Source organism: Capsicum annuum, chromosome 1, assembly GCF_002878395.1.
Source record: "Capsicum annuum cultivar UCD-10X-F1 chromosome 1, UCD10Xv1.1, whole genome shotgun sequence".
NCBI classification, from domain to species: domain Eukaryota; kingdom Viridiplantae; phylum Streptophyta; class Magnoliopsida; order Solanales; family Solanaceae; genus Capsicum; species Capsicum annuum.
This window is the reverse complement of record NC_061111.1, coordinates 241,831,028-241,848,207: the sequence shown is the minus strand read 5'-3', so window position 1 is coordinate 241,848,207 and position 17,180 is coordinate 241,831,028. Positions and strand designations below refer to the sequence as shown.

The 17,180-nt window shown below is 35.5% G+C and overlaps 2 protein-coding genes across 2 annotated transcripts; both read left to right on the top strand.

The window, feature by feature from the left end:
* The first annotated feature begins 9,034 nt into the window (after positions 1 to 9,034).
* LOC107849205 (disease resistance protein At4g27190-like) lies at positions 9,035 to 16,658 on the top strand. Its single transcript, XM_016693847.2, has 2 exons — positions 9,035 to 9,855; positions 11,694 to 16,658. Exons 1-2 carry the CDS (start codon positions 9,325 to 9,327, stop codon positions 14,076 to 14,078), a joined length of 2,916 nt encoding a protein of 971 aa, XP_016549333.1. The 5' UTR covers positions 9,035 to 9,324; the 3' UTR covers positions 14,079 to 16,658.
* On the top strand, positions 15,806 to 16,630 carry LOC107862436. The gene has a single exon (XM_016708024.1). The coding sequence runs from the start codon at positions 15,806 to 15,808 to the stop codon at positions 16,628 to 16,630; it is 825 nt and encodes a 274-aa protein (XP_016563510.1).
* Positions 16,659 to 17,180: the final 522 nt, after the last annotated feature.

The window sequence follows — 17,180 nt, the reverse complement described above, 5'->3', positions numbered from 1 at the left end:
TTGATTCAGCTTCTACGTTTCATATGTGTCACAATTGGGATTGGTTTACAACATATGAAATTATTTCTAAAGGTATTGTGTTTATGGGAAATAACACACTGTAAGATAGTTGTTATTGGAATAATCAGGATCAAGATGTTTGATGGGGTTGTAAGGACACTTGGAGATATGTTGCATGTCCCAGACTTGAAGATAAATTTTATTTCCTAGAGTACCCTTAATTCGAATGGATATAAGTACACTGATGAAGGTGGATTCCTAAAGGTTTGCAAAGGTACTCTGTTTGTGATAAAAGGACAAAGAAAGACTACTAATTTGTATGTATTTCAAGGCTCTACATTTATAGGTGATGCAGTTGTTTCTACTTTCTCTCTATCAGATGGTGATGTTGCTAAACTTTGGAAAATGTTCTTGGGACATATGAGTGAAAATGAGATGGTTGAACTATGTAGGAGAGTACTTCTTGATGGCTAGAGTATTACCAAATTGGAGTTCTACAAGAATTGCATTTTTGGGAAGCAGAAGAGAGTCAAATTTAATAAAGGCATCCTCTCAACTAAAGGCACACTTGATTACATTCATTTTGATCTCTGTGGTCCTTCTAGAGTACCTTCTAGAGAAGGTGCAAATTATATGTTGACTATTCCAAAAAAGTTTGGTTGTTCTTCCTGAAGCAAAAGAATGATGTGTTGCCTATTTTCAAGGAGTAGAAGACTATGATTGAAAATGAAACAGGGAAACAGGTATAATACCTTCGGATTGATAATGGTTTAGAGTTCTATTCTAATGAATTTAATGTTTTATGCAAGTCAGAAGAAATTTTGAGGCACTTAATAGTTCATCATACTCTGCAGTAGAATGGTGTGGCCGAATGAACAAATAGGTCTATAATGGAGAAGGTCTGTTGTACGCTCTCTAATGATGGTCTACCCAAGTCTTTTTAGGCTGAAGATGCTTCCACAACTTATCTTTTTATTAACTACTCTCTTTTAGTCACGATTGAGAAAAAGACTCCACAAGAGGTATGGTCTGGTACTCCTGCCAGTTACTCAGATTTGAAGATATTTGGATGTCATACTTATGCTTATATTGATAATGAAAAGTTGGAACCTATATCTTTCAAGTTCTTATTTATGTGTTATAAGTTTGGTGTTAAAGAATATACGCTTTGGTGTACAGAAAGCAGAAAAGTTATATTAGCAGGGATGTTGTGTTTGATGAATCTGCCATGCTTCGTGCTTCCTCCTTTAAAGAATCTAGTGTTTTGCCCCTAAATGAGCCTAATGACATGAATCAGCAAACGTCAAGCACCCACATTGAATTACATATTGGAGAAGAGTCTACACCAGTGCCTACTTCTCAGTCTTGCCTAGAGATACAGAGTGATACTATTTCTTCTTCACTACCAGTGGCGCCAAAATATTCTATTTCTAAAGATAGGCCTAGGAGAGATATTAGACCTCCTCAGAAGTATGGTGAAGCTGAATTGGTTATTTATGTATTGAAAGTAGAACATAAATAACCAAAGCTGGCAGTTAGTGTAACGCCCCAAAAATCTATCCCGAGATGTCACACGGTGCTTGGAGCCACAAGTGTTCCCAAGCTAACCCATAAGCTGGCATACTGTTAAGAAGTTGAATTATGACATAATAAATAACTGTTCTGTTGTGCAGAAACATAATCATATTCAAAATCTATAATAGATACAATACTAATAAAGCCTTATAATATGATACATCTGAAGGATGAAACTGAAATTACATGACTGACTCCGATTGACGCCTATGAAGCCTCTACTATACTAACTATAGATAGTTGGTACATGCCTCCAACTACCACTAATCAATACACATGAAAGTAACTAAACTGTACATGAACTAAAAGTTGTCTGGAGTTCCCAAAAGAGGAGAACTCATCACCTGCTAGCTGGAATCTGCAACTGTCAGATTATGATATGTGGGACACAACTGGAACCTACATTATGGAAAAATGTAGCCACACAAACATATATGTAGATTAGTACTTCTTGAATGTACTGAGTATGCAGGGGTGAATGCAATAACTAAAACTGATTTCATACGTAGTTATAAAACATGCATGCTAAGTGTAAGTAAACTCACTAATAGGCTGGAATAAACTGAAAAATGAAATATATTTAAGCATGAGTGACAAACATTCTCTGTAAAACTTTACTTTAATGATATAACTGAAGCTGAATACTAGGAGCATAAAATTGTACTATACTTAGTCTGATTAATTGGACTAAAACTGTAGAGTATTATACATATATGGTAAGGACTGACTGAGTAACATAAGGTAACTGAGCATGAATTCATGAAAAACTATATTATATGAGAATGCATGACCAAGCATATAACATGATTCTGAAATAGTCTATAACTAAGGTACTGAAACACTAATAACTGAATAACTGATAATTGTACGCTATGGTCAAGCAAACCTAAAACTAAACTAAGTTACTGATCTAATTACTGGACTGAGTCTGTGACTGAGACCATAACTGAGACTATAATTAGGACTATAACTGAGACTCATACTGGAACTGAATGATGGGTTCTAATAACTAATTAACTGATATCTAAGTTTACTGATATTGTAATATTGGTAGTTGAGTCTACTGATACTGTATTACTAAGAACTGATAACTGAGTTATTGTGTCTAACATTCCTAAATCTGAAGAACTATCTGAGTTCTTCACTGAGTTAAGTGAATGTATCTGATAGTTCTAAATCTGAAGAACTATCTGAGTTCTTTACTGAGCTAAGTGACTGTATGTGACAGTCCTGAATATGAAGAACTATCTGAGTTCTTTACTGAGCTGAGTGACTATATCTGACAGTCTTGAATCTGAAATTGAAACTGTGGGAAGTAATCATCTAACCGACATGCCCCAAATAAGATAACTGAGTTAAGATCCAATCTGTAACCCCAATTGGAAGGGTGTCAATACTGCGCCACTGGTAAGGACAAGCTGTGAGTGACTCCCATTTGGCAGATACTCAAATAAAAATGGTGGGACCCTTATCTGACAGGTTAAGCCACCTCATCAACCCTCAACTGGCAGGTCTCAACCTACGCTGGCTATGTAGTTCTAGAATGCAAGGATTGCTTCTAAGAATCACACCCTCTACTGGCAGGTGAGTTCCTATCCTTGAGTTCACTCGGTGCTGAATTCTACTCCCAACTGAATAGACATTGAATTAATTTCCTAGTTCATACTAGGCTTGATTGAACTGTTACTCTGAACTGATCTCCTAGTTCATACTAGGCTTGACTGAACTATTGCTGACTTCACTAAGTTTTGTTGACTGACGGAATATCATTGAATTCTGTTAACTAACTGGGTTTACTGAGGACTGAACTAAATACTAAATACTACTGAGGTCTAAACTGAATACTGACTGGACTGGACTAATACTGAGTTTACTGAGTTTTCCTGGGTTTTGTAACTAGCTGAGTACTATTAAGTTCTGTAACTGACTGAGAATACTACTGATCATAACATGACTGATACTATTTGTAACTGACACTGGCTTTAGGTAAACAACTAAATTTTTGGGTATTAAATACCCCCAGGACTCGATAGCATGAAATTAAAGTATGGCATAATCATAATAGCATAACAATCGTCAATTGTTCACAATTCATTCACTAAGACATGCTATTAAACACTTGGAGGTTATGGACTTGTATATGAAGGAGAAGACATGGTAACATGTCATGATACTCTATTCGATTCACATAAAGATTAATACTTGGACATGGGAATATCTTAAGCATGGAAGTATGGCATGGTTACTCAACCAAAATCGTGAATTGGGGAAATTTACATGAAATTCGCTTGAAATAGGACATGGTTTTTTCATCAAAACATGTAAAGTTCATTACTTGAACACAAGAAAGTCTTAATCATGAGGGAACAATAAAGTTACATGGCAAAATTCATAACTTGGGGATTCATCTTGAAACTAGTTAAGTCATGGTATGTAAGCCTTTGTTCAAAAATCATTCTTATAGGTATTTCATCAAACACTTGTAATTCATGGTTTAGGCTAAGCATGGGAATAGTTAAAAATAGTAGTAATAGCATGCTTTCACCTCTAAAATTATCAATTTGGGTTTAAATTTAGCAAAAAATAACATTCAAACATGTAAGGTTCAATATCACCAACAATTTCATGGAAACATGATTTAAGCTTGAGATTCATGAAATTTATAAGCAAAATTCATGGGAACATGTAAAGTTTATAACTTTAAACTTGAAATTTGAGTTTTGGGCTTCATGAGTGAAAGAGGACCCATGGATGAACTCCCATATACCTTAATTCAATGGATCCTTCAATAAATCATGAATTTGACTTTAAAACCCTAGGAGATGACATGAATGCTTTCTTAGGATTCTTGAATTATGATGCTTAATTCTTTGGTTTCTTTCTTGAAGAGGATGACTTGAAGTTTATGTTTCATGGATTGAAAACATTGAATTATTGAATATCTGGAAGAAAAATTGAATGGAGTCTCTTGGTGTTCTTGAGGGGGATAGGGCTTTCTTGGAGAGGAAAAGATGAATGAGAATGTATGTAATGGTTTTGGGGAATGAAATTTGATGTTATGGACGAATTTAGGTGAGAGAAATTTACCAAAGTGACCCTAAGACCTTTTGGAATTGAATTAGCGTGTAAAATATCTTTGGATACGCATTATTTTTTTGTGTCGAGGTGCAGTCGACGCAACGCGCCAAGATCACATTGGCTTACTGCCTCACACTAAAAATGGCATAACTTTTTACTCGCTCATCGGATTTTTGCAAAATTGGTATCGTTGGAAAACTAATTCAATTATATATAATTTGGTGGATATTCAGATGAAAAAATCCATGTATTTAAATAGTTATAAATGTTTAAAGTTGACCCTTGTAGAATCGAATATCAAATTTTGGACGAACCAAAAGATCTTAGCTCAACTTGGCTCTAAATGATTCCTATGAACATTTTTAACCTCAAGAGCACTTCACATACTAGTATAAGATCATGAAACTTATATTCACATAGGAATCACTTGGGTTATATCTTATACATGTAAGCACGATGCTTCATAGACTAGCCCAAAAAATGCAGAGTATTATAGTTAGTTGTGATGATTCTGGCTAATAGATGATTGCTATATAGGAGGGGATGGAATCGCATCATAAGAATGGAACATGAGATTTAGTGAGATAGCCTAAAAATAAGAAAGTTGTCTATTAAAAGTGGGTATTTAAATAAAAAAGGAACATCGAGAGTTGAAGATGCTAGGTACAAAGCAACTAGTTGATAAAGGTTATAGTCAGGTTCCAGGTTTTGACTTCACAGATGTGTTTTCTCCAGTTGTAAAGCATAGTTCAATTCGAGCCTTGCTTGTTATTATGGCCATGCACAATATTGAGCTTGAGCAATTGGATGTCAAAACTACATTCTTACATAGAGAACTTAAGGAGGACATCTATATGCAACAACCAGAGGGTTTTGTAGTCTCAGGAAAGGAAGACTACGTATCCTTACTGAAAAAGTCCCTTTTTGGCTTAAAATAGTCGCCTAGATAGTGGTACAAGAGGTTTGACTCTTTTTTTACTTCTCATATGTTTAGAGAAGTAGTTATGATAGTTATGTCTATTTCAAGGAGGTAAGTGATGGTTCATTTATGCATATTCTCTTGTATGTTAATGATATCTTGATAGCAACAAAGGATATGAGAGATAATAAAAGTCAAAGCCCAGCTCAGTAAGGAGTTTGAGATAAAAGATCTAGGAGCAACAAATAAGATCCTTGGCATAGAAATTCTAAGGGATAGAGAGAAGCCTAAGTTATACTTGAGTTAGAAAAGGTATATTGAGAAAGTGTTTCTCAAGTTTAATATGCAAAATGCCAAACTATTAGTACTCCATTGGCAGCTCATTTCAAACTCTCGGCTATGTTATCTCCAAAGATAGATGATGTTTGTTACTATATATCTCGAGTACCATACTCTAGTGTCGTTGGGTGTCTTATATATGCGATGGTGTGTTCCTGACCAGATTTATCATTTGCAGTCAGTGCAGTTAGTAGATACATAGTAAACCCTGATAAAGAAAATTGGAAAGCAGTTCAGTGGATTTCCAGATACTTTCATGGATCTACTAATGTTTATTTGCAGTTTAGGTGAAATAGAGATAGAGTGATTGGGTATGTTGATTCTAATTTTACAGGAGACTTCGATAAAAAAAAAAAGATCCCTTATAGTCTATATTTTCACCATTGGTGGTTATGTTATCAGTTAGAAAGATACTTTACAGATTACAGTTGCTTTGTCAACTACTGAGGCAGAATACATGGCTATTATAGAGGTTTGCTAGGAAGCTATTTGGTTGAAGGGGCTGTTTGGTGAACTTAGCAAAGACTTACAGATTACTATGATCTTTTGCAATAGTCAAAGTACTATCTTCCTTACAAAAGATCAGATGTTTCACGAGAGGATAAAGCACATCGATGTTCGGTATCATTTTGTATGGGAAATTATTGCTCGTGGTGATATTGCGGTAATCAAGATTAGTACCTATGATAACCCTGCTGATATGATAACCAAGACACTACCAAGTGCCAAGTTTGAGCATTGCTTAGACTTGGTTGGTGTCAACAGTTAAGATGCGCCCTTAGGTGATTTTGTGGAAAAGGTGGATAGTTTTCTCAAAATGGATTTGAGTTCTAAATTAGAATTCATGTCAAGGTGGAAATTGTTAGAGTTTGTGACCCGAATTTTGTTGATCCTTCCCTGAAAAGTTTGCGCTGCGACCTATGTTTGAGATTATGAACCTATATGTTTTGGGGCTTAGAATTTATTTGTACACACGTATTATATAAACGCATTTAGTGGATTGTTTTTGGACGTAATATATACGTCATTGAAACTTTCGTCTCCTCATTGTATTCCTCTCCATTATAGTGAAGTTCTCGCTCTTTGCCCGTGGTTTTTCCCGTTAAGGGTTTCCACATAAATCTGTGTGTGTTCATCTTGTTTTTCCTTTTTCTTATCATATTGCTTACTCCTGTTCGTTTGATAACAAATTCTAATCCCTTACCTATGTGTAACTAATACATTGCGAGAAGAAAATCTCCATTAGTCCCTCAATATGAAGGATTTTGATCCATTTGAAAGTGAAAGAGTTGGTTTGGTTTCTTTGTGGGGTCAAACCCATGTGGAAGAAATTTCATATGTCAAATTACTTGGTTAGGAATTAAAATTGGAGAGCAAGCAAAAATTTGTGGAGGACAAATTTTGTATTTATTTTCCTTGTCTTAATTTTGTGCTTAGAGGCCAAGTTTGGTTACTCGGTGCACAAGTTTTTGTAATCTACAAAAGGATGGACGTTTTTAGTGTAAAACCATCCCAAAAATTCATAGTTAAATATATTGTAAGAGTAGAGAGTTGAGAAAGTAATTCTTTTAGGTGCATTTGGGATCTCTTCCCTTTCTTTGTAAATAATATAAAGGCAGCTCTTCTCTGGTGGATGTAGGATCATTCGAATTCGAACGACATTAAATCTTATGTGTTTCTCTTTTTCTTATTTCATGTTTCCGCTAACAGAAAGTCCAACCAACTTCCTTCAAATATAACCTGACTTATAGAACCAAATATGATGCAAGAGTTGACATTTTCTAATGGCAAAATACAGTATGCTTACCTTGGAAGTCTTAGTTTCTACATCGTCAACCATGATCTCTTTTGACAGGGTTCTTAATAGGCAGACGAAAGGGCAAATCCAAGTTCACAAAGACCACGTTACAAGCATGCCTGAAGAGAGGCAGACGTAAATGTTAATTTAACTGATTGTCTCTTATTTTGACTTATGTGCAGAGTCTGGACATGAGGGCAAAGAAGCTCAACTAAGCTTGAAGATGGAACTTCCTATAGTTCTCATTATATCAGGTACAAATCCTTTTTGACAAACTGTTACACTCAAATGCACGGAACATCGTAAACAGTGAGGTCCAGCAAATAGTACTTCTTACATTCTGTGTTTGAGCAAGGTATCGTTGCACAATCACCATTTCATGTTCTTATGAAATAGCTATGATAAAAAGGGCATAACAGTAAAAAATTTGCGAGAAACTAAGCAAAATTACTTATTGCTTATTATAGCATTGGCATAATACAGAAGCATGCCCTTTCACTTGGCCTAAACTCACATTTATACCTTCAAACTTTGGGTGTGCATAAGTAGACATTTGAACTTGTATAAAGTTGAACAAGTAGACACACCAGTCCTTTGTGGCAATTTCACACGAATTGCTGGTGACTTTCCTTTTCTTCTTTTCCTTCCTATATGTTTTTATTTTTCAATTAAGTAATATTTGTCTCTGTCTTCTCTTTTCTTTTTCTTTGCAAAAATAGGGAAATCCCTTGCTTCACTCATTTCTCAAGAATTATTGCAAAAGTAGTGCTTATTTTATCATTTATATAATCTGAAACTCTCTTGCTGCAACATTTCTTTTCTTCTTTTCCTTCCTATACTTTTGCTTTGTCAATTAAATAGTTGGAAAAAGAAAGCTTGTCCAAAGTACTTATATTAAAATAAAAAGAATCATTCTTCTCCTATCTGCACAAGAATGAAGAGGCTCCACAACAACAGTTTTAAAACATAATAATTTTTTTCCTGGAATTCTGCGTTAATAAAGACAAGAGTTACTAAAAAAGCAGCTTGGTGAACTAAAGTTAACGCTATGCATAGTGCAGGGTTCGAGGATGGGCCCGACTACAAGGACCTATTGTACGCAATCTTAACTTGCATTTTTGTGAGAAGCTGTTTTCAAGGCTTGAACCCGTGACCTCCTGGTCACATGGCAACAGCTTTACTAGTTACCCCAAGACAAAGTTACTGTACTAATATTTATCTTGCAACTTCATCACAGATTAAATTATTCTTCTTTTATTTAGCCTAACGATCTAATATTTGCAGTGTTTTCTACCTGAAGTAACTCCAATCAGGGACTCGAGTCAGAGATCTCTAGTTGAAAGTGGATGGATCAACAAATATTTTTAACTTAATATTGGAAAAGAACGGTTTTCTAAAGTAGCTCTTAGAATAAAAGCAATATTCTTCTCCCATCTGAGCAAGATTTATGAGGCTCCACAACAATAATATAAAACTAATTAATGATTTTCCTTGAGTAGTGCCTTAAACAAAGAAAAAATAGTCAGTTTAGCTTCACTTGATAATCTCTGAGAGCATCTGTATTCGCATTCTGATAAGAATCATTTTTTTCTTTCTTTTCTTCAAGAGTTGTTCAATGGAAATACTTATTAATGTTGCAGGTAGCTTTGTTGTTGAGGTGGGAAAACTTGTATCTAAATGCATCTATCCTAGGATTGAAAATATTGTCCGTTTCTCATCAAAAATTGAAAATCTAACGAATGAAATGGAGAAGCTAACAAAGTTTAGAGATGAGATCAAAGAGATGGTGGAAGGAGCAGAGGAAGAAGGCTATAAACCAAAACCAGATGTTATCAAGTGGATCGAAGATGTTCACGAGCTAGAGAAAGAATGGGAATCTATGCAGGAAATCATTGCAGCGGCTAAGACGCTTTCATATAAATGCTGTCCAAAATGCAGCCTTCGCTCAGAAATCTCCACTCAATCACAGAACATCCGAGATCAACAGTGCAGACTTATAGAGGTCGGAAAAAACTTTGGATCCAATTTGGTGGTAGAAAATTACCAGATGAAAAAAGTTGAGTTCATACCCGGAACATCAATAGAAGGCCAATCTGCAGCAACAAGGAATCTCAACAAAATCCTACGACTATTGGAAGATGATCAGGTAATGTTGGAATTAATCCAAGATTTAATTGTAAATATTTGGCATAATACATAAACATGCCCGTTAACTTGGCATCAAATCACATCTATGACCTTCAACTTTGGGTGTGATATTGCATAATTACATAGTTGCATAATTACATAGTTGTTATTTGGCATAATTACATAGTTGTTAATTTCACTAATTCAAGTCTAATCAGATTTCATAGTCCAAATGGTTTTTAGTCAAAATTATAGTTTTATTCTATTAAAAATATTGTGTTACTATTGCGTCTCGTAAGGAGCTTATACGTAGATTAATGTCTCGACCTGTTTTTTTGTCAAGCCGTCATTGACATCTGGTACCTTAACTTGATCCAGCAAACCAACTTGACTGTTCTAACCTATACTTTAATATCACATAACCAACGTGAAGTTAACATAATAACTTAACCTAATACTCTACTCCAAATAATTCTTTAAATATAAGGGGAGTTGCACAAGACATAGATTTCCTTGCGATCGCCAAAACACAAGCTGAAAAAATGACTAAAAATGTCTTACAAAAAGAAAATAAACTTCACGGTCAAGGGAGGATCTCACCAAATCAACTTTTGGAATAAAGCAACCTAGCTTGTAGTTTGCTCGTCTATGAAACTTGTGTCTACATTAACATATATTACACAAAGAAAGTGTCAGTAACCAGTAGCGGTACTTAGTGATTCTCTGCATTCTGCTCACTTAAGCCCCAACAAGATTTTGAATAAAAATATGTGTGTAATGAAGGAATAAGAGAGGAAACAAATCATAATTTATTTACCAATATGACCAAAATCTACCAAATATATACACTAATTGTGTATATTGAATGTATAGGTATATATATAATATTTACATTAGCAATTACATGTAAAAAAATATATACATTTGGTAAATATGAGTATCGGGCTGTAATTATCCACTTATCATATTGCCAAATCACAATTACATTCATTCTTCATTATTCTCTTTTTTCTTTCTACTTTTTCTCATATTACTAGTTCAAACTCTTTAAATTCATGTTATGTATTTATTGGCATAATTCCAAGTACTTCACTTGAAATGTATCGGTCAAGGCTTAAATATGTCATCGAACAATTAGAAATGACTCATTTATGTCCTCCGTCATAAGTTTGACTCATTTGTGCCACCGCTTTTAAAAGTTTGCCTCATCTATATCACCGCAATTTCAGAAAGGTTCTTTCATGCCATTATTTTATAATGGTGGTTTTGCAAATCATTTTTGCCACGTGGCCTCTTATTAGAGGTCCACATCACCAAATTCAAATGAACCAACATTACTTAAATCTAAATTAAAAATTGGACCATTGAAAAAAATTTTGATCCACACCATAAAAGTAAAAATTTAACTCATTAAAAATTAAAATCAAACATATTAATTGTGTAGGGTTTTATTTTAATGAATTTGTTCTTTTATTTTGTTTTTAATTAATATTGGTTGATTTAGATTTAGTGACTGGGCTTCTAATAAGAGGTCATATGGTAAAAATGATTTTGCAAAACCAACATTGCAAAATAATGGCATGAATAAACCTTTTTGTAATGGCAGCGGCATAGATGAATTAAACTTTTCAAGGCAATGACATAGATGAGCCAAACTTATAACCGATGACATGGATGAGAGATTTATAATAGTTTGGTGGCATATTTGAGTTTTTCCCTTTGGACATTGTAAGCCTAGAAACTTAAGAGGCTTGACAATTAGTTTTAACAAATTTGAGAGGAAGAAATTATGACCAAGTGATCAAAGCCTCCTACATCCTTGTTTCTCTAGTTTTCTAAATGTTCGAATCCTTTCAGGTATGCATCATCGGTGTGTGGGGTACGGGAGGAGTTGGGAAAACTACTTTGGTGAAGAATCTAAACAATGAGCTCATAAAGAATGTGTCAAGTTCCAAACTGTCTTTTGGGGTTGTGATATGGGTTACCGTGCCCAAACCTCCAATAGACATAAGAAAGATTCAAGAACAAATTGCCAGCAGATTAATTCTAAAGGTAGACAAAGAGGGAAGTGACAAAAGCATTTCCAGCAAAATCTGTCAAAGGCTCGGGGAAGAAAAGAGTTTCCTTCTCATACTAGATGATGTTTGGGAAGCTATAAATTTGGATGATGTAGGTGTGCCCCAACCTGAATATCCCGCAAGAAGGAAGGTCATTATAACTTCTCGTTTTTTGGATGTTTGTAAGCAAATGAGGACAAACATCGAAATGAATGTCACCACATTAAAGGAGAATGAATCTTGGAAACTTTTTGTCAAAAATGCGGGAGATAGTGCCAATTTGGAGAATATTAAACCATTGGCGAAAAAAATTGCAAGAGAGTGTGGTGGTTTGCCGTTAGCAATTACTGTTATTGGGACGTCTATGCGAGGGAAGACAAGGGTCGAGCTCTGGGAAGATGCTTTGGATTCACTTAGAAGGTCTGAACCTTACAACAAAAATGTAAAAGATAAGGTTTACAGTGTCATCAAGTGGAGTTATGATTCTTTAGAATCTCGGGATATTCAAAGTTGTTTCTTGTATTGCTCCTTATATCCAGCAGCTATTCCAATAGATGATGCCATTCATTGCTGGTGGGCAGAAGGAATTCTTGGTGAATATGACACCTATGAGAAAGCCTACAACAGGGGAATCAAAATGGTTGAGAGTCTAAAGGATGCCTGTTTGTTAGAAACCCGTTGGCCGGATTCAGTGAAGATGCACGACGTGATCCTTGATGTTGCTAGATGGATAGCTAATACTTTTGGAGATGAACACACTTCTGTTTTTCAAGCTGGAATTGGGTTGACTGAGATATCACATATTAAATTATCAATTTCTGACAAGAGAATATCTTTCGCAAGCAATGGAATTGAATGTCTACCTGATTGCTTCCCGAAATGCCCAGACACCACATCTTTACTTTTGCAAGACAATTATCGCCTTGAGAGTATTCCCCAGGAATTCTTTTTGGCATTTCCATCCCTAAGAGTTCTGAATCTGAGCCACACCAGTATTAGAGCACTGCCTTCTTCCATCAATAGTTTATGTCAACTACGTGCTCTAATATTACAGCGTTGCCACATGTTGAAAGAGTTACCACCTATTGGTAATCTCTGCAATTTGCAATTGCTCGATTGTGATGAGACATTGTTACATTATCTGCCGCAAGGAATGGACAAGTTGACAAATCTGAGGCTATTAAATCTGTCTGGAGCAGATCTGAAGAGCATTGACCAAGGATTTTTCCTCAAATTGCCTAGCATTGAAATGTTAAATATGAAGGGTAGCCGTGTTGGATCAACTTCTTTTGATGAGATATCATCTCTACCCAAGCTGACTTTTCTTTTTATTAAATTGGATAAATCATCAATTTCCAAAGGAGACCACACCTGGATGAAAAGATTGAAAGGATTTTATATTGAAGTTAGCAGAACTTCAATTTATGCATCAATTAATAAGTCATCAAAGAGTATAGGCGTCACCAACTGTGAAATCTTCAGTAACGGAGAGCTCTCAGGCATGTTGCATTTTGCTTCAGAATTATACTTGGATGGATGCATGGGTCTCAGGAGTGTTATTGCATGCGACACTTTTCATGGATTAAAATCACTATATATTGAGAGATGTTATTGTAATTTCACCCCATGGAAACGAAGAATTGGAGAGTTTGACCCTTTGCCTAATCTGGAATATCTCTCGATTGACTGGATACATTATTTAAAGAGTGTTTCTGATTTCAGTACTCAACTTCTGGGTCTAAGATTTTCCAAGTTACGCCGACTGAGCATATCCAATTGTCATAGTTTAACATGTCTTTTCAACGTTGGTGGAGCTTTCTGTGCACCCAAGCACTTGGAAGAAATTACAATTAGCGATTGTAAACAGCTGACGGAGTTGTTTGTGCAATGCAGCTCAAGTGTTCAGGCAACACCTGTAGATTCAGAAATTCCAAGAATTCGGAAATTATGGTTGACGTCCTTACCAAAATTAGGAACGTTTGGGGAGCCACCGAGTATGTGGGAACACCTGGAACAACTTATGGTTATAGGTTGCACTGGAATAAGGAAGTTGCCGCTCTCTCTTCAATCCTCCAACAACATCAAACTAATAAAAGGAGAATCAGAATGGTGGAACAAACTGGAGTGGGATGACGACAGCTTCAAATCAAATTCAGAGCAGCATTTCCGACCATATAAACTATGACTTCCACAGCATCTCAGGTGATGTGCTAATTAACTTTCAGGTTTCTCATTTTCCGAGAAAATATTTTCCTTCATACGAAACACACCCTTTGTTTTTCTTTTTTCTTTCTTCTTTGGATTAACTGCTCAAATTATTTTACAAGAAAGATGAACACACAGGCTGTGTTCGGTGTGATGGAAAATGTTTCTGATCTACATTATATTAAGATTGTCCTTTTGTTGCTTCTTTCGGGAAAGTATAGAAGCTGAGAAAGGACATTCCTGCACTGGAGAGACACAGTTTTCGAGCTAAAGTTAACCAGTCGAGTCAAAAGCCTAAAGCTTTTTATGCCAATGATTGTTCCTTGTTTGTACTCTTCGTGCTTTCTGGTCTGATATTTTGATTGCTTGATTGCACACTGAGTATTTTCTTGTTTCGATTGTGCCCGGTGTGATCATGTTGTTAATTTGTAATAAACTGGTATTGCTTCTGGCTTTTAAACATTTATAGCATTCTTAAATTGTAAATTCAGAATTTATTACATTAACTTGGTTTCCTATGTCTTTGTTCTCATGATAGCACAGACAAACCATGTATCAAGAGGTTGAAATAAGAAAGAGCCTATTACACCGTTGTGACAGAGGTTTGTCGTGCTGTAAAAGGGTCCATTGTAAACCATTGAGAACTTACCCCACAAGATATTTCACTGACTTAGGACCGTTATAGTTATTGTCGGGGTGACTGTCTAGTTGTAGTTGGATCTGCAGGTGTTTAGAATGCTCAGAATTCCTGTTTGCTTGGTATGATGGAAGTCATTTTCCTAAAATGTTTTCACAAAATGACTTTCCGATGTTCGGTTCGAGAGTGAAAAGTATTTCGTTATAGATTGACAATATCATTACCAAATCAGAATGTGTTATGAGGGATTTTTTGACAATATTATGATGGACAATGCGTAATGCTCTTTTCTCCCTATGACAAGTTCATAAAAATGATTATAATATCTATGAACCAAAATGCCATTGAGATAAGAAGAACCTTTTGGAAATTAAATCATTTGGTAAAATGTATTTTACATAATTTACGGAGTCTACACATAACATTTGCAGTGTTTCCTACCTGGAGTTAATCTGATCAGGGACTCGAGTCAGAGATATCTAGTTGAAAGTGGATGGATCAACAAATATTTTTTAACTTTTTATTGGAAAAGAACGGTTTTCTAAAGTTGCTCTTAGAATAAAAGAAATATTCTTCTCCCATGAGCAAGATTTACGAGGCTCCACAATATTGAAAGAAGGAGATTGAGCTCATCACAAATGGATGAATCCAATGAAACAGTGACAACTGTTTCAGGAAGTTAGTTGACTATTTCAGGAAGTTAGTTGACTAACTAACTCTATGAAGTGGAGTTTTTATGAGTTCGTTAATTTGTTAGCTTCTAGATCCTTCAATATGACTATATATATAGTCCACTTAGTGAATGTAAAAAATAGAACAATAAGATTCATTCAATGAAACAAGTTACTTCTCTTCTTCCTCTTTACGGTTTCTTCTTTCTTCTTCCTCCTCATAACAGATTATAGAGTTCTTACATAATGAAGACTAATTAAGTTCATGGTATCAGAGCACCGATCTCGATCTGATTGTGCTATTGTTTAGTGTTTTCTTCCGCAATCTACTAACTTCAACACCATAGAAATCTCGCACAATAGTAGAATTCAAGAATCTCAGGAAACCAGCTCTCAAAAATGGTGATTCCCTCTAATAATGGAGCAAATGCTGAGGAGTCTACAAGCTCTGCCAATGGAGTAACTGGAGCCCAAAATTGTTTTGGGATTGACAACAATCATCCACTATTTCTGAATCCCTCAGATATAAGTGGCTTGCAGATTATTTCCTTTCAACTCACTGGAATTGAAAACTTTTCAATGTGGTTTACATCTATGAGATTATCATTTTTAGGAAGGAACAAGTTAGGAATGGTAGATGGTTCTTGTTTTAAAGATAAATCTCCTCCTGAAATGGGGAACCACTGGGAAAGAGTAAATGCAATTGTTCTGTCCTGGATCATGAGTGTTGTAGCTAAACGTCTACTTGGAGGAATTATGTATGCTACCAGTGCACAGGTTGTATGGAGTGATCTTTGTAAGAGGTTCAACAAGGTGGATGGCTCAAGAACCTTCAATCTTCATAAAGAAATCGCTACCTTAACTCAAGTAACACCTTCAGTATCTCTCTATTATTCTAGATTGAAAGATTTGTGGGAAGAGTTTGAGGCATTAGTACCTATCCCAGGATTCAGTTGTGAGACTTCAAAAGACTATGTGGCTCATCTTCAAAAACCTAAGTCGTTTCAGTTCTTGATGGGTTCAAATGAATCGTATGGACAGGAAAGAAGTCAAATCTTGTTAATGAATCCTCTCCCAAACATTAACCAAGAATATGCTATGGTGATCAGTGATAAGAGTCAAAAGTTTGTAGGAGCTACTGCTGGTATTCTTGGGTCTAATCCTACATCAACTGGATATAAGTCAGCTATCTTCTCAAGAGGAAATGATCCTTATTCTAGATAAAATGAATCAACATTCACGAGAGGAGGTCAACAACACAAACAACAAAAAAAGGAATCAAACATTATATTGTGAAATATGCAAAAACAGGGTCACACAAGAGAAAATTACTGAAAAGTAGTAGGTTACCCTGCTGATTTCAAGTTTAAGAAAATATTTGGATCTAGTTCAAGTGCAAATGCAACATGTAGTACTGAAAGTGAGAATGCAGAACGAGTGATACAGGTCATTCAATCTATAAGGACTCAAGATCTTAGAACTATAACTACTATCATATCCATGATAGAAGGATCTGCACACCAGCCAAGTCCATGCTTCTTTACTAATGAACAATATGCTCAGATCCTGCACTTACTAAACAAAGAAGACAAGATGAAGTATTCACTCATGCTGCGAGTAAAATGGTAGAGTCAATAGACTCCACCTATAAGGGTTCATGGATTATAGACACTAGTGTAACCAATTACATGGTTGCAGATCTCAGTGCTCTAGTTCAGACATCTATAACCACCATTAATGTGCCAAAGAGAGTATACCTACCAAATGGAGATAT